Genomic DNA, 21,559 nt, shown 5'->3' with positions numbered 1-21,559 from the left:
GAGATACGATATTAACGCATACCATACCCGTCCAGTCTCACAAGCACAGTGAGCAGGAGTCCAGCCGCTATCAGTCTGTGCATTCACATCAGCTCCAGCTTGGAGGAGCACATAGACACACTTCTTGTGACCGGCTGAGCAGGCTATATGCAACGGTGTCTTGCCTCCCCACTCTGAATCAGGTTCACTAGGGTTCAGTCCCCTAGCAAGCTCCTCTTCAAGTAGCTCTAGATTCCCTGTAGAGGCAGCTTCGTGCAACTCACTCATCTCCAAGGAGATATCACTAACAATAATAATTATGACGACCATTGCCTTATTATTGGGAACAGGGTCAATGCACAAAGAAATAGTTATTGCAGTACGCAGCTCTAAGAGCGCGAACAAAAACAGAGATTCTGACAAAACACACGCAGGTTAAAAACAACAGCTACACCAACCACAATAACAGATCTGCTAAATTGTTGATGCTTCAAACGTTTCATTACGAGTGGCAAACTTTACCCAGCGAACAAACGAGCGAGATGATTATAATGAGGATAATCACAACACCTGTAACAGCAAAGCAGGCGATACACAGGGTGAGCTTCCGGGAACACCTCTGTAAAGGATTAAAAATAGTCATACTCATTTTACGTATTTCATAGACACTTACCTTGTGGCTGACAGCTTTCTCCAGCTGCTTATTACCGGCAACAACTTTGACGCCAGTGTGTTCAACGTTCACCTCAATATTGTCTGCAGCAAAATTCAAATAGTATCACATGCATCAATGGAAGGTATCAATACAGCCACATACATACAAGCAAGATATGGACACATTTCCTCTTACCGATCATGTCTCCCTGATCATTCACCAGAGTGCCAAGGTCTCGAAATATACCATTAATATCTGTGATGTCATGCTGTATGAGTAGACAAATAACACAATCATCACAGCAAATTTCAATATCTATATGCGTATGTACATGTATATAAAAGTAATAGGAGCTTTCTGTTTAGGCTAACTATACTGGCTAGGAATGGTGGTTAGATATTACCCCCCAAGAGCTTTCCCCTACCTAATAAGCCAGTCATCAGTACATAGTCAGGGAGACCTACCTCGAGTTGCCTCATTTCCCTCTCTCTCTGCTCCACCGCCAGTGTGTCTGTGTCCACCACAACCTGGGTCTGGGACATTCGGGAAGACCTGAAGAGAACACAGTACGTATAATTATATCCATTATTGTCAAGTTACTCACATGTCGTGATCCACCAATCTTGCATTTTCACGCTCACTCTCTGGTAAACTGTTGCCAGAGGAACCCTGCATGGGTGGTGGCGAGATAAATATGTCATTTACACACATCAACAGTCTTTACATTAGTAGCTGGGATGCTGTATACAGGCTACATTAATCTAGACAGTCCTGCATGCCCACACTTACACTCCTGTTGACTGATGATGATCGGGCCTTTGTGATCAGTTCTTTTTCGAGATTGGACGTCATCTGTTGTGAATGGGAAATGAAGCACGTGGTAGCAACAAGTGTACATACATACACACATACATACATACACACATACATACCTGCTGAATATCCTGAAACTTGCTAACTGAAGATGAAAATGTGTTCACCAAACGATCAAATTGCATCTTTTCCGCCTGTCAAATTGAAAACATAATTTAAATTATCATTTACGATAATTTATATTCTACGATAACAATAACACATACACTGTGAGGCACTCAGATATACAAAAGAGGCTTAAACTTACCGGAGATAGTGACCTTGCATACTGCTTGACCTTTCGAACTGCACTGTCGGCAATCTTTGCCAGTTGAACTGTATCCGTTGTGAGTGTGATACTGGAGAGGAAGAACAAGACACACACAATGAGTACACAGACAACGCTAATGTACGTGTCACATACATTTCCTGTCTGAGTCTTGAGTTATCCTGGGCAGTATTTAGCAGTCGAACTCTTCTCTCCATAGTAGTCACTAAGGGGTTAAAGGAGTAGCGGTTAATGGTGGAACGCAGGGGTTAAAGGAGTAAAGGTTAATAGTGGCACGCAGAGTATTACATGCACACGTGAATAGGCTATAATTATAAACAAAATCTTAGTGTGACTGCACTGGTATAGTAGTATCGCCAATAGTAGGTAAGTACGGACAAGCTATACATTCTTAGCAAAGAGGCTACACACATTCACACCATTCACAGGCTACAACAGAACAGAATAGCTATTGATCACAGAAAGTGTGCACATATAATACATGTAGCGCATTTAAACACATCTCTATTATTGTTGACAGCTTACGGTTGTTGCAGAAATGTTGAACATTCTCCTGAAGCTCTTTCAGAGCTACATCTTGTGAGGGCGGGCCTCTGCTCTGCCCTGTGCACAAGAATTACCCCAGTCAATAAAATAATTGTGTAGATCTACGTCAACTATTAATTAAGACATGACGAGAACACAGTATTATAAATCTTAGTAAGAATTAGATCTACACACGGGTGGGCTCCAACACTTACTGGGTAACTTTAGTAGTGGAATGCTTTCAGTCATTACAAATCTTGAGAAACTAGGAAAGGGGAAGCCTCAATTCAACTAGAACAGATAGATACACACAATGTCAGGTAGCCTACCTGTGTCACCCATGTTGGAGAAATCATTAAACTCTTGATAGCTGTTATATCTGTCATTCATTTTGCAAACTACCTCTTGATCTTGTTCATGTCGATGTTCAGGAGATGGGATGTTTATTTAGTGTACGTCATCAGTTCAGCTATACAGTCACATGGTTTAGTCACAAGACCTAAGCTTGTTATTTCCATGGAAACTAACTGAGCCACCCACGCGTTTGGTTTCTATGCACGTTGCCATGTAAACAACGTGACTTGCAAAAAAGCTATAGCGTTACCCAGTAAGCAAACACCATGGCAACTGCACATCTGCATTAAAAAAGCAGTGAGTGGACTGATCATCAAAAGCAAAAAAGATTATTTTTTGGTTGACAAGAAGTCTGCATTGACAAATTAAAGGTAAGCTTATTGACTTAGCAAGGAGCTACATAATGGAAACTTTATTTTAACAGATCAAATTACAAGATGGGTTGTGGTTCATCCAATGTGGTGGCTCCAGAGTTAGCACCATCGAAACCACCGCCTGAATCTCAAGACCTTTCCTCTTCAAGTATTTCCCTCACCGGAAGCAGACAGAGTGTGAAAATTCGACAAAGAAAAGCACGATCGAGCGATGCCTTACAGAGTGGCAGCACAGCATCATTGAGTTCTGAGATCGAGCAGGATGCTCAAGCCTCTGAAGTCACATCAATTAGCTCTCGAAATATCTCAGGCAAATCCAAAGCAAGTGCTTCTAGTGGAGACAGTGGCCTGGGGGAAGAGTACAAGGAGATCATCACTGACAAATCTGATGAAACCCTGAGAGAAAATGCCAGCATTCCAGGAGAGCTGGAGAAACCATCTTTATCCATTGACGGTTCAGGTGTCAACAACGATAGAGGTAGATCTAAGTCTACAGGAAGCAACTCATCTGAGAAAGAGCAGCCTCTCCCAAATGGTATAAGACATGTCAAGTTTGCAGAGAAGATAATTGGTGAGCTACCTGATTCTCCGAGCATCCTCAAGAGACCGGTATCAAGAGGAGGCGTGGCATTCGATGTTGTTGTCGGAGACAACTTGTCACCACAGATGCCAGTGTTTAGTAGCAGTGCTAAACGAAGAAAGAGGCTTTCGTATCAAGAGCTACAAGAAAAACAAAAATTAGTGGTACAACGAAAAAAGGTAAGGCAACAAAATTCCACACACCCATCAACACCTAACTAATTAGTTAATTATGAATTGTCACCTCCTCCCTAGGAACGAGAGCAAATGATTGTTGAGAGACTAAGAGCAAAAGAAGAGCGAGACAAACAAGTCAGGGACGCTTTGGATAAATTTGCTGAGATGCAGACAGAGCTAACAAGCATCAAACAAAAGAAACAAGAAGTGACAACAGAAAATCGAGAGGCCTATTTGAGCTCACTGAGGGATAAGCTTCGAGAGAAGTCAGAACACGTCGACGAGGTAAAGACTGCTAAGAAGGCTAAGAAATTAGTACCTCTGAACAAGCCACCCAAACCTAACGCAGGAAGACAGGACAATCCAGTTAACCTAAGAGCAAATTAGATATAATTATTATAGTTATTTTGTAAATACATTATTACACAGAAAACGTAGTTATTTTTTTCAACAGATGCAAATAATTATACAATGAAATAGATATTTATTTTTAATGTACAATGAAATAATTGAGTAGATACACGGGATATCATAATTATTACACAGAATGGGTTGGACAGCATTTGACACATTATTGTCACTAATTAAGAGAACGGGTTAAAGTATTCCTGCAATGTTTTGTGACCAGCATGTTCTTTCTCTTGCATTAGACACTTGTAGAATGTGGTATACGCAGCTTTACCTTGCGACGGTAAAGCTGTTAGATAGAAGAACAGACTCTTCTCATGTTCACCAACATAATGGCTCATCAGTTTATCTTTCGTGTCAGGGTCCAACAGTTCAGCAGCCTCTAGATATGGAAGAAGGGTATTCCAGTTCGAGTACTTGACAAAATCGTCACAATGGATCTTCACGATATCCTTGATTGCTTGTTCTGTAAAAAAAGAGCAAAATTAATTAACCAGTTTAGTTAACCATTGATTTTGAGGTATTACCTGACAGCCTTTTTTCCGAGGTAGTACTCTCAAGTATGTGTCCATTTGAGCATAGATTTGTGGTAGGTTGCAGGCTGTAAGGGTAAAGTCACCATACTATACTGCCATACATGTTATAGTTGAACATGAGGTATCTATGTGATATAGTGTCCCAAAGCCTGAGGGTTGAGGGACACTATAACACATAGACTCCACACACACCATGCATTCACACTGCATGCCACATACCTGCCTCTGGCATGAGCCCAGTTGACACGGATGAGAGAGTCAGGAGAAACAATATCAGTCTGCAAATATGTACAGTACTAATAAGGGCTAGCGAACAATTATTATTCATGATCTTGTGTGTAAAATGAAATCATGATTTATTCTGCTCAAAGTTGTGGTGAACATTGTTGGCTAATTACACGAGTGGTAACAAGGACCACACCATTGGCAACCAACCACCCCAGTCTGTGGTTGAGCCCAGCTAACCAGTCTAACCACTGCTACACATACAAACTTACTCTTGATGGAAGGGAGATAGACTTTTTATTACTCATTCCGCTACCTCTTCTGATGATGACAGGAGAGTCTTGGTTAAAGAATGCTTGTTCAAACTCCAACATTGCAGGACTATCCTTCTCAACTTCCTCAGGTATACCACTGTCGTTTTTATAAAGAGTTTCTGCCAGGTTCTGTAATGATTGATTTTCCGTGGTGGGTGATATTAGACCTGATGATAGAGAACTTGTGGATCTTGTCTTCACTTTTAGAACAAAATAATCGTCAGTTGAATTGTCCTTGGAATTTAACTTGAAGCGATGAAAAGAATATTCAGTCTCTGTCTCACTAGCTGATGAGATAGCTTTGGACCTGATCAAAGATTTTCTTCTCTTTGCATGAGAGTCTGAAAAACACATGGTAATTATTATTGACTGTATAAGGAGAACAAAGCCTCAGAGGCAGATGTTATTTTATGAAGTTAGAGTTACTAGGTAACCAGAGGATACGCAACTATTCAGATTCTTTATAATTGTACGTAACATATCTGAACTAATACATGGCACAACATCCTTCATGCATGGGCCTTCTGGGGGAAGTTTCAGTTGTCAGGCATGCTCATACCTGAGATCATTAAACATCGCTTAGAAGTCGATAGTTTTACAAATAAGTGTATGCAAACACTGGGCCCATTAACTTGATACGCTAATAGTATAAACTACTTTACGTAAACTGAGTGCTACTAATCTTAATGTCAATAAATCAATTGTTAAGCTCATTACTAGTGACAGTAGATTGGGTACTTCCCGAAAATGTGTATGTCTTCACCAACATACCGGGCTTTAGATTAGACTCTGACTCTTGTGTCTCATTTGCCGGGGCACACTCGTGTCTTGGTGGAGAAACCTCTTCCACTGTAACATTGTTCATAGTAGTACCTTTCTTGTGGCTGTCCAAGAAACTTGACAGCAGAGAGGTGACTGCTTTACCCACAGGCATTAAAGCACCCCAGACTCCAAACAGTTTAGGCCTGGAAGTAAGTATATTGTGCAACTATAAACAAACTCACATATATGTACTTTGCTTGTTTAGAAACACCACAATGTTTTCTAATAACGAAATTCCTGGTAAATTGAATGTCAATGCACCTGGATTCATCTTGGGCACAGTACTCCAGGGGAGGCTCCCCGGCTTCAGAGGGAGTCACAACAATGAAATCCTCTTCCATATTCGAGTAAAGATCCATTTAGTCGATAGAGTCTGAAAGAAGGAAATGTTAGCGTCAGAAATGCATTATCTCACCGTTATCAACCCTATAAACCTAGGTTAGATGTAGGTGTATTAAGTATGCGCTAATAATGGGTGGTGGGTGAGAGCTGTTATAGTATGTAACTGTTAATTGTGAGAAGAACCACAGAGTACCTCGAGAAATGGAAAACATAAACAATATAAATATGATTGTTCAGTAGCATAAAGGTAGAGTATTAATTATAGCTGGACAAAAAATAATTATAACTAATAATATACTGTTTATATAGCAGGCTAGGTACTAAAGTGGATGTAGATATATAGCACTAACCTCTTCCTATCTCGAGCACAGTTCAGTCACCAGTTGCAAGTCTTTAATATAGAAGTACAGTCTGTCGCTTGTGTTCAGATGGAGCCATATGGCATATGGAACTAGATCTCTCTCCGGCCTGAACTCCGACCCACTTTTTGAGGAAGGATGAGCTCAGATCAAAGAGGGCTAGATAAGGGAGGGGCTAGTCTGCAAACTAGACAAGCACGTGTTTTGAGCGTAAAAGCTAGCTACAAGTTTGTGGTGGAAGCTACAGCAAATACAGGTAAGGTACGTATAAAGGTTAAGTATTTGCAGAATGCCTGTGGTTTTCTACCTGCAATTTTAGAATACTGTACATGCTAGGTGATGAGGAATAAGTTTCCATTACATTTTTTTTGGTTTTAATTTATGTCCATTGTCTCCACAGGGTCCAGAGGAAATTGTATCATGGCTGAGGACAGCTCCCCCTTGCTAGCTCGATCTCTTCCTCCAGAAAACTTTGTAAGTTTCAGCATCTATCGATTACAGTAGCGACGTGTACATGTACGTACGTACCTCCAGGGTATTCATATTAATGTTGTGGTTTTAAGGTATTGAGGACAATGTGAAGCCAGATAGCTACATTTACGAGGTGATTTGCAGCACCCATTATTGCACCCATTATTTAAAAGGTGATAGTTTAGTCTTGTTGGCATACATTTTGAGACTTGACTATTGGTGTGTTTAATTAAACTAAACTAGCAAGCTTGTATCAGCAACAGTAAACTGCAAGCCCTGTATTTATTTGAAATCCTTTATTAGTTCAGCAAACTGTCTAAAACTCTGCTTGTATTTAGCTCGTACATACTACATAAAAAGAACAAGCTCTGTCTGCAATACTGATATTGGTTTTGTCCTTTGCCCCCTAATAGATGAGTGGGCATAAATCAAGCTTGAATGATCGTCTTCTTATGAGTGTTGACACACGTACACTAGGAGAGAACATGTCCTACTTTTCAGAAGGAGAGCTTTCCTTCATTGGTTCACAAGGTGTGTTAGTGTGAGCTAGCTAGCTGACATCCCAACTGGTTGTTTGTAGCTATTAACCATTAATAATTATAAAGAAGCTTATTCAAGTACTATTTTTCCTCTATAATTATGCAGAGAGTATATCCTCATTGCCAGCTTCTAGAGCACAAGCGGTGAGTCATACATATCTTGTACGTGTGTCCTTCCTTATGACAGGATAGCAATGCTGGCCGATTTTATAAATTGCCTGCATGTGCATTTTAGTGGCAATGCAATATCTCGCTTTTCTGTCATGATCACTCTTTTTTTACTCTCGTCCAGTACGGTGCTATGGCTTTGTCTCCCACTGGCAGTGACACGCATGTGACGGTGAGTTTGTCACTGTACATAGCATTCTCCTTGTTTGGGCCTGCTATTTGTGTGTGTGTATAAATTTATAACTGCATTCATCATTTGTGTATTGACATTCATTGTACTGCAGCTGCACATTAATGGAATCAGGATACGTTTTACGCTGGCTGTTATACTCACTATTTTTGGCTGATATAATAACTGATTAAACATTTAATATTTCTTGCACAGTTGAGTGAATTTGATGCGTTTCCAGTGAACGTCACTTGCACTCATTGTAAAGAGCAAGTCAACACCACGGTTCGATACAGGTGTGGGAAGGTGGCTATCATCTCTTCAGTACTTCTTGGTCTGCTATGCTTTGGAGTGTAAGTCATACAACAGATACTGTTGCTACAGTAACTGGGTAATCTCTGTGGACAGATGATAATAAAATTAATAATATGAGCTATATATAGCCCATGGTCTTTTGGTCCATTCCAAATTTGAGATTTGAGCAGACCATCTGAACAGGCTCCTTATAAGCTTGCATTTGAACTCTAGTTACATTTTTAAACATTAGAGTGACCAGTAGGTGACCACAATAGACAGTTTTTACTGACACTCATGCATATTCTTAGCCTCGATCCCAGGCCGCATTTCCTCGAAGACTTTATACGTTTGTTAGGATTTTTCTCTGATGAATTCAGTATTATAGGAACTTTTATGGGGAAAAATAGCCAATAATTTTGCGCATGCGCAAGCAGTCAGTAGCAAGGCTTCTCTTCAGGGGAGGCCAATGAAGGAGGCTAGCATATTCTATGATTATAGTGATACTATACTTATTATATACCATTGATGAGTGCATACCGGCATTAATGGCTTCTTATTTTTCAGGGGTTGTTTTGTACCGTGCTTTGCAAAGTCATTGAAAGACGCTTCCCACGAGTGTCCAAAATGTGGGACATTGCTCGGAGTGTACAGGAGGAAGATGAGCTGTGTGTCCTAGCATAACTATATTATAACCTGTTTAACGCGATTGTATAAATAGGAAACCAAATTTTTTATACTAAGATTCTAACTTTATATGTACTGTTTGTCGTACATGCATGTATGTTTGATGGTTACGTGCAATTAACTTCAATCTGTTTTGCTTGAATGTAAAACTGTATAGCTAGTTTTACGTATGCTTGTCGCTATCTAAGTGGATGCATGTTGATATACCGTATAGCGGGTAATTTTAATTTCATGGGGTCAAAAATTCGTTCAACTCGAGAAACTGTGGTATTCGTGAGTAAACATTTCGTTTAGTCTCGTTGCTTGCACTGCATTCCTACGTTCCGGTAAGCCACGCCTACGTTAAAATTTTGTGGAGGTCAGCTTGCCCACGAAAATAACGAATTTACCCCACGAAAATTACCCGCTATACGATATTGCATGCTTACTATCGGCTTATTACAGCCCATAATGCCATGCAGGGTTATCCCCCTAGGGGGTTAATGGTGCTTGACAGTGATCTAGCTAGAGTCAATTCTCTGGAGTCGATTAGTCTAGATATGAACATGATTATAATTATAGCTCTAACATGATGAGATTTCCCTGGTGAACCCCCCCCCCCCAAGAACTTACTTCATGTATTCACTGTTTACTCTGCTTCATTTCATATAGTATATCCAAAGTCATTGAGTCATGCCTATGGTTCAGTTTAGACTTATTTTCAGTGTTCTTCTACTGACAGTAGCTACTACACAAGCTACTACACAAGTTGGTTTTCAGTATAGTTTCAATTTGCGACTCAGTATCTCTTGAAGATAACAATCGTGTGTCACTCACCTGTTACCATGCCATTCAGGAGACTACAGAAAAACTTCGTGTACATCAACAAGAGAGAATCACATTCCTTTGGGAAAATGAAAATTTTAACGTAACATCTGAAGGGTTTCTTGGCTACACGGAGATGGAATTTGGTGGAAGTGTTGTTGTTATGGCACAGTTTGTATTGCCGAGCGAGTACTTCTTTGTTGGCTGGTTTTACTGTATGTGGATGACTGAAATAAGTCCACCGGTGCAAGTTGATACTAAAATAGCTTTATTGGAGGCTATTAGGAGAAAAACATCATACTTTTCATCGGGGCTGTGTTTGGTAATATCTTGATTATCGTGATTTCCGTGATTATCCTCATCTTCATCTTCTTCATTATGTACCTCAAAAGAAGGCGCTTCAATAATCATGTTGCGTCTTGTAAGTACGAGTACCCTCAACGTTCAAAGGCATGCAAGAACACCTCTTGTGCTGAAACTTTCGAAACAAGACAACAAAAATACCATTCTTTGTGCACATCAACACTGTCAAAAGCAGAGATGTGAAGCAGTTTTGTAATGAAAGCACCGCGGGTGCTGATGCCTCGGTGAAGGTGCCAAAGCTACATAACATCATGTAACAAATAGCTTTTCAAGTGTACACATAATTATAATTATCATGATGAACATTTTTGCATTAATTAAATTTTACATGCATGCAGAATCATAGTCTCGAGGCCAGACTATCTCCCCTAAACAGATTGGTCAGACTGATGTCAAAAATGGGCGTGGTGACGACGCTAAACTGGCTAATTAAACTATTATCTCTACTCCCGTACAGAGATTTAAACTGTAGATTCTACTTGAAATAACATTTGTAGTCGGAATTTAATTTAAATTATAGCCATTGCCTATACTGGGAAAGTGTTAAAAATGACAAAGGATCTAGTTGAGTTCTGTGTCGTGTGGATGACCCATATTTTAAATTCGCCAAACCAGTCAAAATTGTACTCCCCCATTTTCTGAGCACTACGTCATCATCACTGAATGATTTGCAATTTGTTAAGACTCCACATAGTGGAGGACACTTGAAGAATGTGATGGTGAAGAGCAAGAAGTATCATGTATATTATATAATTATGGGATGTTACTGACTCACCACTTTACATTGCTTCCAGCGTCTCTCTCAAAGGCGAATTATAGAAGAGTCACTCCAAAAAATCCATCTGCAACATGGAAAGCTCAATACATTGTATTGTGTCACTTATTTCTGCAAACGTGCCTAAAAGTATGTAAGTGGGTGCATGTTCAACCAACCAAATGTGTATAGTAAACATGTTTATATGTGTCACTGTATTTGATACAGATGACTTTATGCATGTACGTGCATGGAATTCCTCAAGAACTTGAACAATATGAAGTCACAAGCCTCAAGAGGTTTGTGTTCTCTGATGCCCAAGCAACACTGCAAATTCACTTTGAAAGGAGGCTTGCTGGAGGCTGGCTATACTCACACAAGAAGGTGGAAGTAGCAAGGTAAGCACAGAAATCATTGGTTAGTGAAATATTACATTTGTTCACATGCAGTTGACTGAAAATGAGGTGGACTGTTGGAGACTAGATCAAGATGAGCTGAAGCAAATGGAAGAAGAGGAACTTTACCCTCCAAGATTTGTTGTTAAAGTTAACGGACATCAGGCGACTAATCAAGCCACTGCGTTAGTTAATATTAAATTTATAACTGCATTCATCATTAATTTTGTGTATAGTACCAGCTTGACAATCATTGTACTGCATGCAGCTGCACACTATAATGGATACGTTTTACACTGGCTGTTATACTCACTATTTTTGGATGATATAATAACTGTGCCTATTACAGTGCCTTTAGTCTATAGAGTAAATAAACGCAATTTGGTACGTGTTAGTACATAAATGTAAATATTTTGAGATTGGAACATTTCTAAGAAAATATGATGATACCATTGTGTTGGTGAACAAATTATCTAAAACATATCCAAAAATATTTCCATGGTAACTAAAGGTGGTGGGTATGTGGTGGTTTATAAAACACCAACATTTTTGTATAGTGGACAATCGCTTAGCGATGGAAAAGACCAATTGTTTTCGGCTAAGGTATGGAACTTTGGCACAACATTCCTGAATAGTTTAGCTAACATATGCATGGTTACGTATAGCTTACATAAGTACACGTACTGATTAATACTCAATTATAGCATATTTTAGGTGCCTTTTCGCTTAGCGATGGAAATCAAGCAAATTTGTCGGCTAAGGTCTAATTGTTTTTGCACATTAATTGTTAATAAATTTTCTATCTTTTGATACAAAAAAGTTGTCCAGAAATACTTTAGTTCCGGAGATATTTCATGTTACACATATATTTTACGATCACCCCCATTTTTACCTAAAATGATTTCCCACTACAACAACTTTTGGGGAAATATTTTCAAATAAGGTTGTAGCTTATTTATTCACCTACACAATGGTATCAGCACAATTTCTTAGAAATGTTTCAATCTTGAGATACATTTAAGTGCAATTACTCACTCTGTGGTTAAATTTACTCTCAAAGCTGAAGGCACTGTAAATATTTATTTTTCCTTGCACAGTCGAGTGAATTTGATGCGTTTCCCGTGAGTATCATGCACTTGCACTCATTGTAAGGAGCAAGTCAGCACCACGGTTTGATACAGGTGTGGGAAGCTGACTATCATCTCTTCAGTACTCCTCGGTCCGCTATGCTTTGGAGTGTAAGTCATACAACATAATATACTGTAGCTATATATGTAGGTAATCTCTCTAGACGGATTATGTAATTACCTATATTGTAGCCCATGGTCTTTTTCCGAAATAGAAAACAATAGCCCGTTCCAAATTTGGGGTTTGAGCATACTATCTGAACTAACATCATAAAATCGTTCAATTTGGACCATGAATTCTGGTTACACAGCTAATCAAAAAGAGACTTAGCGATAGAGCGTCTATAACTTTAGTTCCATTGATCCAATAATAACGTGATTTTCTTTACAGAGAGGTAATCTAAATCTATTGTGGCCTATTTTTGACAAAATGTATAGACAATTAGCCTGATTAGCAACTCCAATAGTACAAAGTTCTACTGACAGTGAAGCCTTCTTATAAGCGCCTGCGATCATTCTTAGGGAGACCAATGGTGTCTATATTACAGAGGTGATACTTGCGATCAACCTGGTTATCAAAGAGAGTGACATGTGGTAGACACTCGTGTTCCACGATTAGTGATAATGATTCCTACCTGCATGTTTACTAACTCTCTACATTGACTGTTTTTTAATGGCTAATTTTTCAGGAGTTGTTTTGTACCATGCTGTGCGAAATCATTGAAAGACGCTACCCACGAGTGTCCAAATGTGGGACAGTGCTCGGAGTGTACAAGAGGAAGATGAGCTGTGTGTCCTAGCATAACCATAATTTGTTTAACATAATAAAAATTTATGTACTGTTTGTTGTACATGCGTGTAAATGTTTGATGGCTACGTGCAATTAACTATAATTTGATTTACCTGTTCTTGTATTGATTGTAAATTTAGTGTATATAGCTTATTCTGTATTGTAGCTTATACATACCTATGCTGTCCTTTAAGTGTGCATGCATGGTGACAGGAAAATTGGTTGTTGATTGCAGAAATCTACAATAATTATTATAACTTGCTTATTAATGTCTTAATTTTATACCTCGATTTATCCTGACAAATTTGCTTCGATTATAATGCTGGGATTATCCCTGTGAGGGTGCATGACGACTAAATCTATAGAGTTGTCTGTCTAGTCTTAGCCTCCTTCACCGGCCTTCATAGAAAAGAAGTGAGTGAAGTGCGGCCTGGAATCGAGGCTAGTCTAGTCTATGACCAGAGTGGTCTATGATTATTTCCATGAATGCACTCCTGCTATTTTAATACATGCATGGGATTTCCCTGGTGAACCCCCCCCCCATACCATGACCTTACGTTAATTAATAATGTGTTTGCTCATACCATAACAAATACTAAGGTAGATTCTATAGCCAATCTAATCCAGACTTGACATGCTTAGTATGTTTCAGTTACTTAGTCTTCTCTTATTGACAGTAGCTACTACACTAGCTAGTTCTCAGAATGAAAGTGTGACTTTGGGAATCAAGATTGCACCTATTCCCTTGGCCGTCCATCCTATTAATACCATCTTCATCATTTGCAGTTGCTCTATTAGTAACTGTACAACAATAAACTGGCCGATATTCTCACACCGAGGAGAAGCTATCTCCTTTTGGCTCAATTACACCAAGATAACATCTGGAATACTCCGTTCTGAACATCGTGCTACGGCAGTGTTTTCTTGGCCAAAAAAAACAACATTTATTGGTTCATTTTCCTGCAAGTTTATGAATGTAACAAGCGTAACGCTGCGGTTTATCTCAATGCCAGAGAAGGATCTGGTGTATGCAAAAGCCAGCCAAATCTTAATGAGCCCTTTTCTCATACTCTTTCTCATTACATACTGCATAGTTTTATCACTCTTTTTCCTATTAAAACAGATTACTAATCGTGGTGTTGTGCCTAGTAATTGTGAGGAGAACACTCTCTCTAAATACCCTCAACATTCAAAGGCATGCAAGAACACCTCCTGTACAACTCCTGAAACAAGACAACAAGAAGACCATTCTTTGTGCTCATCAACACTGTCAAAAGCAGATGTGCAGCAGTTTTGTTACATTGACTCTCCAGAAGAAGTGATGTTTGATTGCAAAGGTGGTAGGTACAGAAATGAAGATCACGACATTGAACTGAGTGTGCCTGAATTTGCCATACCGGCTGGAAAACGCATAACGGTGAAAATAGCAGTGTCACTATTCTCTCCATTACAGCTGCAGCAAGGCCTGAGACCTGTTTCCCCAATAGTTAAGTTCTGTGTCATGGATGACCCGTATTTTAAATTTGGCAGACCAGTCAAAATTTTACTCCCTCATTTTCTGAGCACTACGTCGTCATCGCTGAATGATTTGCAATTTGTTAAGGCTGTGCATGGTAACAGAACGTTTGAAGAATGTGATGGCGAAGCAACTTTTAAAGTAGAAAGTATGTATGGGACGTTACTGACCCACCACTTTTGCCATTTTTGCATTGCTTCCAGCGTCTCATCTCTCTCGAAAGCTAACTTTCGACTGGTTCGAGTCACTCCAAAAAATCCATCTGGAACATGGAAAGCTCAATATTGTGTCACCTACTTCCTGCAAACGTGCCTAAAGGTAAGAGTGTAATTTTTTTAGTAAATATCTTTTGTGTGCATTCCTTCTTTGATGTATTTATGCGTATGGTTTCTATACAGTTTCTCAAGCACTTTTATAATGTTGAACAATATGAAGTCACAAGCCTCAAGAGGTTTGTGTTCTCTGATCCCCAAGCAACACTGCAAATTCACTTTGAAAGAAGGTTCTCTGAAGGCTGGATACTCACACAAGACGGTGGAAGTAGCAAGGTAAGCACAGAAATCATTGTTAGTGCATAAACGTTACTATTTAGTACTATTTTCTTTTGTTCGCAGTTAACTGAAAATGAGGTGGACTGTTGGAGACTAGATCAAGATGAGCTGAAGCTAATGGAAGAAGAGGAACTTTACCCTCCAAGATTTGTTGTTAAAGTTAACGGACATCAGGCGACTGATCAAGCCACTGCGTTAGTTAGATTTACTGGAGCACAAGGATATCTGGAAACAGAGCTTTCATTGGAACCCCTCAGTTACCATCATACAAGTAAGAATAACAACATGTGTTTACTGTGAATATCACATTCCCTATATACAGCACATCTTCCTACGAGCGTTTCTCTGCCAAACGTTCCCAGCTCTAAACAGCCTCAAGGTATGCATATCAACACATTCTCAATGCGCTGATGGTTTCCATTATAAACGCAGAATCTGACTAAAAATGTGTTCTATTCTACAGTTACTCCTACTTCACAGCAAGAGAGACCTCCCATCCCAAAGCCAAGACGATCTCCCCCTCCCAAACTAGGTATTCCTAATAGTTATTGTGTGTTTGGTAGTAATGCATGGAGTTGCTATTTTCCAGACTCCTCCCCAGAATACAAGACAATGCTATCCTGCACACCACATCTCATTACCGCCGTGACTCAAGACCCACAGACAATCTACGATGAGATGATTGCAGCATTCAAGTCGGTTCACATACGAGAATTTATCCGCCACCCCATACACACCAACCGTGCCAAGGCAACCAGGTTGGTGGACTTCATGACGGATCAAGTCAAGACCTCTCCCTCTGACTTTGACAAGTTTATGGCAATTCTGAAAAGTTTATCATGGACTGAACGCATTGTAGGCATTCTCATCACTGCACTAGCACAGAACAGGAGCGCAAATGTAAACATGTAGATGTGTTTTGTGTTATGTTGTTATGTTGTTGCATCACTTCACTCGTTCAACATGCATGCAGTGTGTATATCAAGTTATAACAAAATTCTTGTCCTATTTTAAGAAAATTCTATTCCTAGCTATCTATCCATTTCATCATCGTCTTCGTCGTCTTTATCCGTAGATAAACTGCATGAAAAAGAAATACCATCAAGAACTCCGAATTATGATGAACAAAAAATTTGGTGATACATACACACTTATACCTTACATAAATCAATTCAAGATTATTTTAGCTAGCTGATTCTCAGACACTTGTGGAGAACGAAGAGCCTCGTAGAGTGACAACCACATTCATATGGTTAGCTCTTATATCTTAGTGTATGAGTCAGATCATGCGGTTGCCTACACTTCAGTATAGGTTCTTTGTTTTCAGTCCTTCTCCTATTGACAGTAGCTACTACATAGCCTCGAGACCAGCCGTTCAGTTATCTGAAAGAACGCCTGGTCAAGTTCCAATGTAGCACTCGTTCTATGGTCCAGGAATTTCTTGGACCGGTAATTGCCCGCAAAGGTTGTATTACCAATGTCAATGAATATCATTATGATGCTATAAAACGCTGACTCAGCTAGAACAAGTGCTACATTGGAACTTGACCAGATAAAGAACGGCTGGTCTCGAGGCTAGCTACTACACTAGCTAGTTCTCGGTATGAAGGTTTCCTCAATACTTCAATCGTAAACTCAAAGGATGACAATCTGTTATCACTCAGATCATCTGTCATTACCATGCCATTCAAGATAATGAGAAGACCACAGACGAAATTCGTATACATCGATCAGCGAATGTTCTCTCCTTTTGGCTCAATGATACCCAGATAACATCTATATACTACAGATGACTTTGCATGCATGCACATGGCATTTTGTTTTCTATACAGTTCTTCAACAATTTCTATCAATATGAAGTCACAAGCCTCCAAGAGGTTTGTGTTCTATGATGCCCAAGCAACACTGTTAATTCTCTTTGAAAGGAAGCTTGCTGAAGGCTGGCTATACTCACACAAGACGGAGGAAGTAGCACAGAAAGCATAATAAACCTTATTTTTTTGTGTATTCATATAGACGTCTAGTTGACTGAAAAGGAGGATTGTTTGGAGACTAGATCAAGATGAGCTGAAGCAAAAGGAAGAAGAGGAACTTTACCCAACGGATATCAGGCGACTGATCAAGCCACTGCGTTGGTTAGATTCACTGGAGCACAAGGATATCTGGAAACCGCCCTCAGTTACCATCAAACAAGTAATAATTACTGCACATTCCCTAATACAGCACATCGTCCTACGAGCGTTTCTCTGCCAAACAATCCTTGTGGATCTAAAACAGTGCAATCTTGTCAATCCCATTGATTCACTCCTGATGAACTACATTGCCGCCGAGATCCCGGCAAAATGGCGAGCAATATATAGGCACTGCATGAGTAATGGGAAATTAGACCAAATTTGGCATGACCATGCATCATGGATCTATAGTGCGTGTTTTAGTGCTGTGTTCTCACTTTGGGAGAGTCAACCTAACAGTGTACTCCCATATGAATAGTTGTCACTCTACGAGGCTCTTCATTCTCCACAAGTGTTTGAGAATCAGCTAGCTAATAATCTCGAAATGATTGTCTCAACTATGGCCTCGAATGGAATGTAAGGTAAGTGTGTTATATATTTCATTACATGCACACATTTATTTTTCATTTTTCCATGCCGAGTTTATGAAGTAACCATTTATCTACAGATAAAGACGACAAAGACGATGAAGATGATGAAATGGATTGGCTAAGGGATTTTGGAATTCTATAAATTTTAGCATTATATATATTTTCTTTAATGCTGTCCTACTGCATGTATTTGTACTAATCTTGCAGGTATAAAATTATACTTCTTTGTAAGGGTGACCTTTGTTATAGCTTTGCTTGGCTATTATGTTGCATGGTCTCCCTTTTATATGCATGACATTGTACTTTGTGCATAGAAGTTGAATTAGCAATCAACATTATATCATTCTGTGTATATACATGCACTGTGCATGGAAGTCCCAAACTTTGATAGTACTACTAGTTTCAGAGTTAATGTCAATCATTAAAAACAGCACAGCACACTTTATGACTGCATGCATGTACAGTCTGCAAAACTAGAATATATAGGTATACAGTTAGCAAAATATAATAGAATATTTCTCGAATACAGTGTGAAGTTCACAACCACAACGAAGTGTTACATACTTCTGCTTGTTGATGTCATTGGTGCATGTCCCTGTGACAAGGAAAATGACTGTTGATTTCAGTTTAATAGGGAAATATTGTACAATCACATGCTTATTGCTGGGATTATCACAATATATGGGTGCATGACTAATTGCTGGGATTATCCCAGTGTGGGTGCATGACAAAGCTGCTATATAGTGTGCATGGGATTTCCTTGGTGAATCCCCAAAATCTTGCTACATTCACATAATTATATAGTTTACTTTAGTGTTTCACAATCAGTCAGTATACTATTATAGTTATAAATCAAAGTCAGTTATCTTGCATGAGCCATGCCTACACTTCAGTTTAAGTTCCTTGTTTTCAGTCTTCTCTTATTGACAGTAGCTACTACACTAGCTAGTTCTCAGTATGAAGGTTTCAATTTGCGACTCAATACTTCAATCATAAAATCAAAGGATGACAATCTGTTATCACTCATCTGTCATTACCATGCCATTCAAGATAATGAGAAGACTACAGACGAAGTTCGTATACATCGAGCAGCGAATGTCCTTTCCTTTTGGCTCAATGACACCCAGATTACATCTGGAACTAATGGAGGACTCCCTGGCTATCGAGAGTGGGACTTTGAAAGTGGTGCTATGGCACAGTTTATTTTACCGAAAAAAGACATCTTTATCGGTTTATTTTACTGTAAATCGATGACTGAAACAAGCTCAATGGTGCAGTTGATCTCAATGCCCGAAAAGGATTTATCGGTGGCTCTGTACATGGCTGTTGCTGTATGCTCTCTCTTTTTGGCTCTCTTAATACTCCTGAGTATCTTTACCTTTGTGCTCTGTTACAAACAATTCCAAAAAAGAAGATTTGATAGCTTAAAAGATGCTCGTTTTTCATCTAGTAGGTCAAAGAAGCGAACTATTTCTGAATACCCTCAACGTCCAACGGCCATGAACACCTCTTGTACCAATTTACTCACAATCAATCTCGAAACTGGACAACAAGAAGATCGTTCTTCAAAGGCCACGAACACCTCTTGTACAAAGTTCGAAAAAAACCAAGAAGACCATTCTTTGTGCTCATCAACACTGTCAAAAGCAGATGTGAAGCAGTTTTGTTACATTGACTCTCCAGAAGAAGTGATGTTTGATTGCAAAGGTGGTAGGTACAGAAATGAAGATCACGACATTGAACTGAGTGTGCCTGAATTTGCCATACCGACTGGAAAACGCATAACGGTGAAAATAGCAGTGTCACTATTCTCTCCATTACAACTGCAGCAAGGCCTGAGACCTGTTTCCCCAATAGTTGAGTTCTGTGTCGTGGATGACCCATATTTTAAATTTGCCAAACCAATCAAAATTTTACTCCCTCATTTTATTCAGAGCACTACGTCGTCATCGCTGAATGATTTGCAATTTGTTAAGGCTGCGCATGGTGGAGGAGTATTTGAAGAATGTGATGGTGAAGCAACTTTTAAAGCAGGAAGTATGTATGGGACGTTACTGACCCACCACTTTTGCCATTTTTGCATTGCTTCCAGCGTCTCATCTCTCTCAAAAGCTAACTTTCGACTGGTTCGAGTCACTCCAAAAAATCCATCTGGAACATGGAAAGCTCAATATTGTGTCACTTACTTCCTGCAAACGTGCCTAAAAGTAAATGCGTGTGCAACCAAATTTGTATAGTATAAACATGTTTATGTGTGCATTCCCTATATGGCTTGTTTTCTATACAGTTCCTCAAGAACTTCTATGATGTTGAACAATATGAAGTCACAAGCCTCAAAAGGTTTATGTTCTCTGATGCCCAAGCAACACTGCAAATTCATTTTGAAAGGAGGCTTGCTGGAGGCTGGCTACTCACACAAGACGGTGGAAGTAGCAAGGTAAGCACAGAAATCATTGTTAGTGAAATATTACATTTGTTCACATGCAGTTGACTGAAAATGAGGTGGACTGTTGGAGACTAGATCAAGATGAGCTAAAGCAAATAGAAGAAGAGGAACTTTACCCTCCAAGATTTGTTGTTAAAGTTAACGGACATCAGGCGACTGATCAAGCCACTGCGTTAGTTAGATTCACTGGAGCACAAGGAGATCTGGAAACAGAGCTTTCATTGGAACCCCTCAGTTACCATCAAATAAGTAAGAAACAATAGTGAATATATAAAGTTAAATGTTTATTGTCATTATTACATTCCTTAGCACATCTTCCTACAAGTGTTTCTCTACCAAACATTCGTAGACCTTATGATGTATCTAAACAGTCTCAACAGTACAATCTTGTCAATCCCAATACACCCTCTCTTTCGTTCCTGATGAACTACGTTGCCAACGAGATCCCGGCAAAATGGCGAGCAGTAGGCACACAACTGGATCTGAGCAATGGGAAATTAGACCAAATTTGGTATGACCATCGTGGATCTAGTGATTGTTTTAGTGCTGTGTTCTCACTTTGGGAGACGCAGCCTAAGGGTGCACTCCCCTATGAATGGTTGTCACTCTACGAGGCTCTTCGTTCTCCACAAGTGTCTGAGAATCAGCTAGCTAATAATCTCGAATTGATTGTCTCAACTACGACCTCAAACGCAAGGTAAGTGTGTTGTATTAAATTCTAATAATTGTTCATTGCATGAATTTTTCCTCCATGCAGTTTATCTGGTAACGGTTCATCTACGGATAAAGACGACAAATACGATGATGGTGATGAAATGGATGGATAACTAGAATTCAATTTTATGATTAGGCTGCCATAATAAATAGGACACCAGCATTTTTAAAATTCACTCTTTGTCGCATATGTTTTATGAATTATCAATCTCTTAAATAAATTATAGTTATACCTATATGTACCTCTTTAGGTTGTCATAATGGCAGCTCCTCCCATTATTAGGCCACATATACATGTACATGTAGAGTGATAATTTGCGATCTGACCTCGTACTCTTGTATGGAGATTGGAATGTGGTATGTCACTTAATTAACTATG

General features: G+C 39.3%; 6 protein-coding genes across 10 annotated transcripts; 4 read left to right on the top strand and 2 right to left on the bottom strand.

Moving 5' to 3' along the window:
• Positions 1-331: 331 nt before the first annotated feature.
• On the bottom strand, positions 332-2,733 carry LOC135332082 (syntaxin-7-like). 2 transcript variants are annotated; one of them, XM_064527407.1, is made up of 12 exons: positions 2,630-2,733; positions 2,516-2,565; positions 2,301-2,378; positions 1,911-1,980; positions 1,755-1,845; positions 1,567-1,641; positions 1,424-1,486; positions 1,239-1,303; positions 1,099-1,186; positions 830-902; positions 653-735; positions 332-598 (listed from the first exon to the last, which is right to left on the bottom strand). In XM_064527407.1, the coding sequence occupies exons 2-12, from the start codon at positions 2,547-2,549 to the stop codon at positions 482-484; spliced, it is 837 nt and encodes a 278-aa protein (XP_064383477.1). In that variant the 5' UTR covers positions 2,550-2,565; positions 2,630-2,733; the 3' UTR covers positions 332-481. The 2 variants fall into 2 exon arrangements, with proteins under 2 accessions (XP_064383477.1, XP_064383476.1); XM_064527406.1 differs by lacking the exon at positions 2,516-2,565 and having other exon boundaries at positions 2,630-2,727.
• A 129-nt stretch (positions 2,734-2,862) lies between these two features.
• LOC135332077 (histone-lysine N-methyltransferase, H3 lysine-79 specific-like) lies at positions 2,863-4,265 on the top strand. Its single transcript, XM_064527400.1, has 3 exons — positions 2,863-3,025; positions 3,079-3,787; positions 3,863-4,265. The coding sequence occupies exons 2-3, from the start codon at positions 3,092-3,094 to the stop codon at positions 4,169-4,171; spliced, it is 1,005 nt and encodes a 334-aa protein (XP_064383470.1). The 5' UTR covers positions 2,863-3,025; positions 3,079-3,091; the 3' UTR covers positions 4,172-4,265.
• Positions 4,187-6,924, bottom strand: LOC135332073 (uncharacterized). Its single transcript, XM_064527395.1, has 7 exons — positions 6,782-6,924; positions 6,351-6,462; positions 6,039-6,232; positions 5,226-5,608; positions 4,948-5,006; positions 4,720-4,793; positions 4,187-4,658 (listed from the first exon to the last, which is right to left on the bottom strand). Exons 2-7 carry the CDS (start codon positions 6,446-6,448, stop codon positions 4,369-4,371), a joined length of 1,098 nt encoding a protein of 365 aa, XP_064383465.1. The 5' UTR covers positions 6,449-6,462; positions 6,782-6,924; the 3' UTR covers positions 4,187-4,368.
• A 4-nt stretch (positions 6,925-6,928) lies between these two features.
• On the top strand, positions 6,929-9,267 carry LOC135332089 (cell death-inducing p53-target protein 1-like). Of its 2 annotated transcripts, none has more exons than XM_064527412.1 (7): positions 6,929-7,046; positions 7,191-7,264; positions 7,675-7,792; positions 7,907-7,944; positions 8,093-8,140; positions 8,354-8,490; positions 8,999-9,267. In XM_064527412.1, exons 1-7 carry the CDS (start codon positions 6,929-6,931, stop codon positions 9,108-9,110), a joined length of 645 nt encoding a protein of 214 aa, XP_064383482.1. In that variant the 3' UTR covers positions 9,111-9,267. The 2 variants fall into 2 exon arrangements, with proteins under 2 accessions (XP_064383482.1, XP_064383483.1); XM_064527413.1 differs by having other exon boundaries at positions 6,964-7,051.
• A 4,633-nt stretch (positions 9,268-13,900) lies between these two features.
• On the top strand, positions 13,901-16,444 carry LOC135332050 (uncharacterized). 3 transcript variants are annotated; one of them, XM_064527365.1, is made up of 6 exons: positions 13,901-15,185; positions 15,266-15,415; positions 15,482-15,689; positions 15,741-15,797; positions 15,882-15,950; positions 16,020-16,444. In XM_064527365.1, exons 1-6 carry the CDS (start codon positions 13,986-13,988, stop codon positions 16,328-16,330), a joined length of 1,995 nt encoding a protein of 664 aa, XP_064383435.1. In that variant the 5' UTR covers positions 13,901-13,985; the 3' UTR covers positions 16,331-16,444. The 3 variants fall into 3 exon arrangements, with proteins under 3 accessions (XP_064383435.1, XP_064383434.1, XP_064383433.1); XM_064527364.1 differs by having other exon boundaries at positions 13,902-15,185; positions 16,008-16,443; XM_064527363.1 differs by having other exon boundaries at positions 13,902-15,185; positions 15,882-16,444.
• A 2,374-nt stretch (positions 16,445-18,818) lies between these two features.
• LOC135332049 (uncharacterized) lies at positions 18,819-21,399 on the top strand. The gene is made up of 5 exons (XM_064527362.1): positions 18,819-20,227; positions 20,308-20,457; positions 20,508-20,715; positions 20,776-21,163; positions 21,224-21,399. The coding sequence occupies exons 1-5, from the start codon at positions 18,899-18,901 to the stop codon at positions 21,291-21,293; spliced, it is 2,145 nt and encodes a 714-aa protein (XP_064383432.1). The 5' UTR covers positions 18,819-18,898; the 3' UTR covers positions 21,294-21,399.
• Positions 21,400-21,559: the final 160 nt, after the last annotated feature.

The sequence above is a fragment of the Halichondria panicea genome, chromosome 2 (assembly GCF_963675165.1).
Source record: "Halichondria panicea chromosome 2, odHalPani1.1, whole genome shotgun sequence".
In the NCBI taxonomy this organism is placed as follows: Eukaryota; Metazoa; Porifera; class Demospongiae; order Suberitida; family Halichondriidae; genus Halichondria; species Halichondria panicea.
This window is presented reverse-complemented; position numbering and strand designations above follow the sequence as displayed.

Excerpts from the sequence above, each read along its gene's own strand:
- LOC135332089 (XM_064527412.1), top strand. The coding sequence starts at position 6,929 with ATGAGCTCAGATCAAAGAGGGCTAGATAAGGGAGGGGCTAGTCTGCAA. Across the intron at positions 7,047-7,190 it reads GGAAGCTACAGCAAATACAG|GGTCCAGAGGAAATTGTATC; the intron begins GTAAGGTACGTA and ends TTGTCTCCACAG. Across the intron at positions 8,141-8,353 it reads GCAGTGACACGCATGTGACG|TTGAGTGAATTTGATGCGTT; the intron begins GTGAGTTTGTCA and ends TTTCTTGCACAG.
- LOC135332050 (XM_064527363.1), top strand. The coding sequence starts at position 13,986 with ATGCTTAGTATGTTTCAGTTACTTAGTCTTCTCTTATTGACAGTAGCT. Across the intron at positions 15,186-15,265 it reads TCCTGCAAACGTGCCTAAAG|TTTCTCAAGCACTTTTATAA; the intron begins GTAAGAGTGTAA and ends GTTTCTATACAG. Across the intron at positions 15,416-15,481 it reads AAGACGGTGGAAGTAGCAAG|TTAACTGAAAATGAGGTGGA; the intron begins GTAAGCACAGAA and ends TTTTGTTCGCAG.
- LOC135332082 (XM_064527406.1), bottom strand. The coding sequence starts at position 2,690 with ATGAATGACAGATATAACAGCTATCAAGAGTTTAATGATTTCTCCAAC. Across the intron at positions 1,642-1,754 it reads ATGCAAGGTCACTATCTCCG|GCGGAAAAGATGCAATTTGA; the intron begins GTAAGTTTAAGC and ends TCAATTTGACAG. Across the intron at positions 736-829 it reads TGATCAGGGAGACATGATCG|ACAATATTGAGGTGAACGTT; the intron begins GTAAGAGGAAAT and ends ATTTTGCTGCAG.
- LOC135332049 (XM_064527362.1), top strand. The coding sequence starts at position 18,899 with ATGCCTACACTTCAGTTTAAGTTCCTTGTTTTCAGTCTTCTCTTATTG. Across the intron at positions 20,716-20,775 it reads CCTCAGTTACCATCAAATAA|CACATCTTCCTACAAGTGTT; the intron begins GTAAGAAACAAT and ends TACATTCCTTAG. Across the intron at positions 21,164-21,223 it reads ACTACGACCTCAAACGCAAG|TTTATCTGGTAACGGTTCAT; the intron begins GTAAGTGTGTTG and ends TCCTCCATGCAG.
- LOC135332077 (XM_064527400.1), top strand. The coding sequence starts at position 3,092 with ATGGGTTGTGGTTCATCCAATGTGGTGGCTCCAGAGTTAGCACCATCG. Across the intron at positions 3,788-3,862 it reads TAGTGGTACAACGAAAAAAG|GAACGAGAGCAAATGATTGT; the intron begins GTAAGGCAACAA and ends CCTCCTCCCTAG.
- LOC135332073 (XM_064527395.1), bottom strand. The coding sequence starts at position 6,448 with ATGGATCTTTACTCGAATATGGAAGAGGATTTCATTGTTGTGACTCCC. Across the intron at positions 5,609-6,038 it reads AGAGTCTAATCTAAAGCCCG|ACTCTCATGCAAAGAGAAGA; the intron begins GTATGTTGGTGA and ends TGTGTTTTTCAG. Across the intron at positions 4,794-4,947 it reads TGGGCTCATGCCAGAGGCAG|CCTGCAACCTACCACAAATC; the intron begins GTATGTGGCATG and ends TTACCCTTACAG.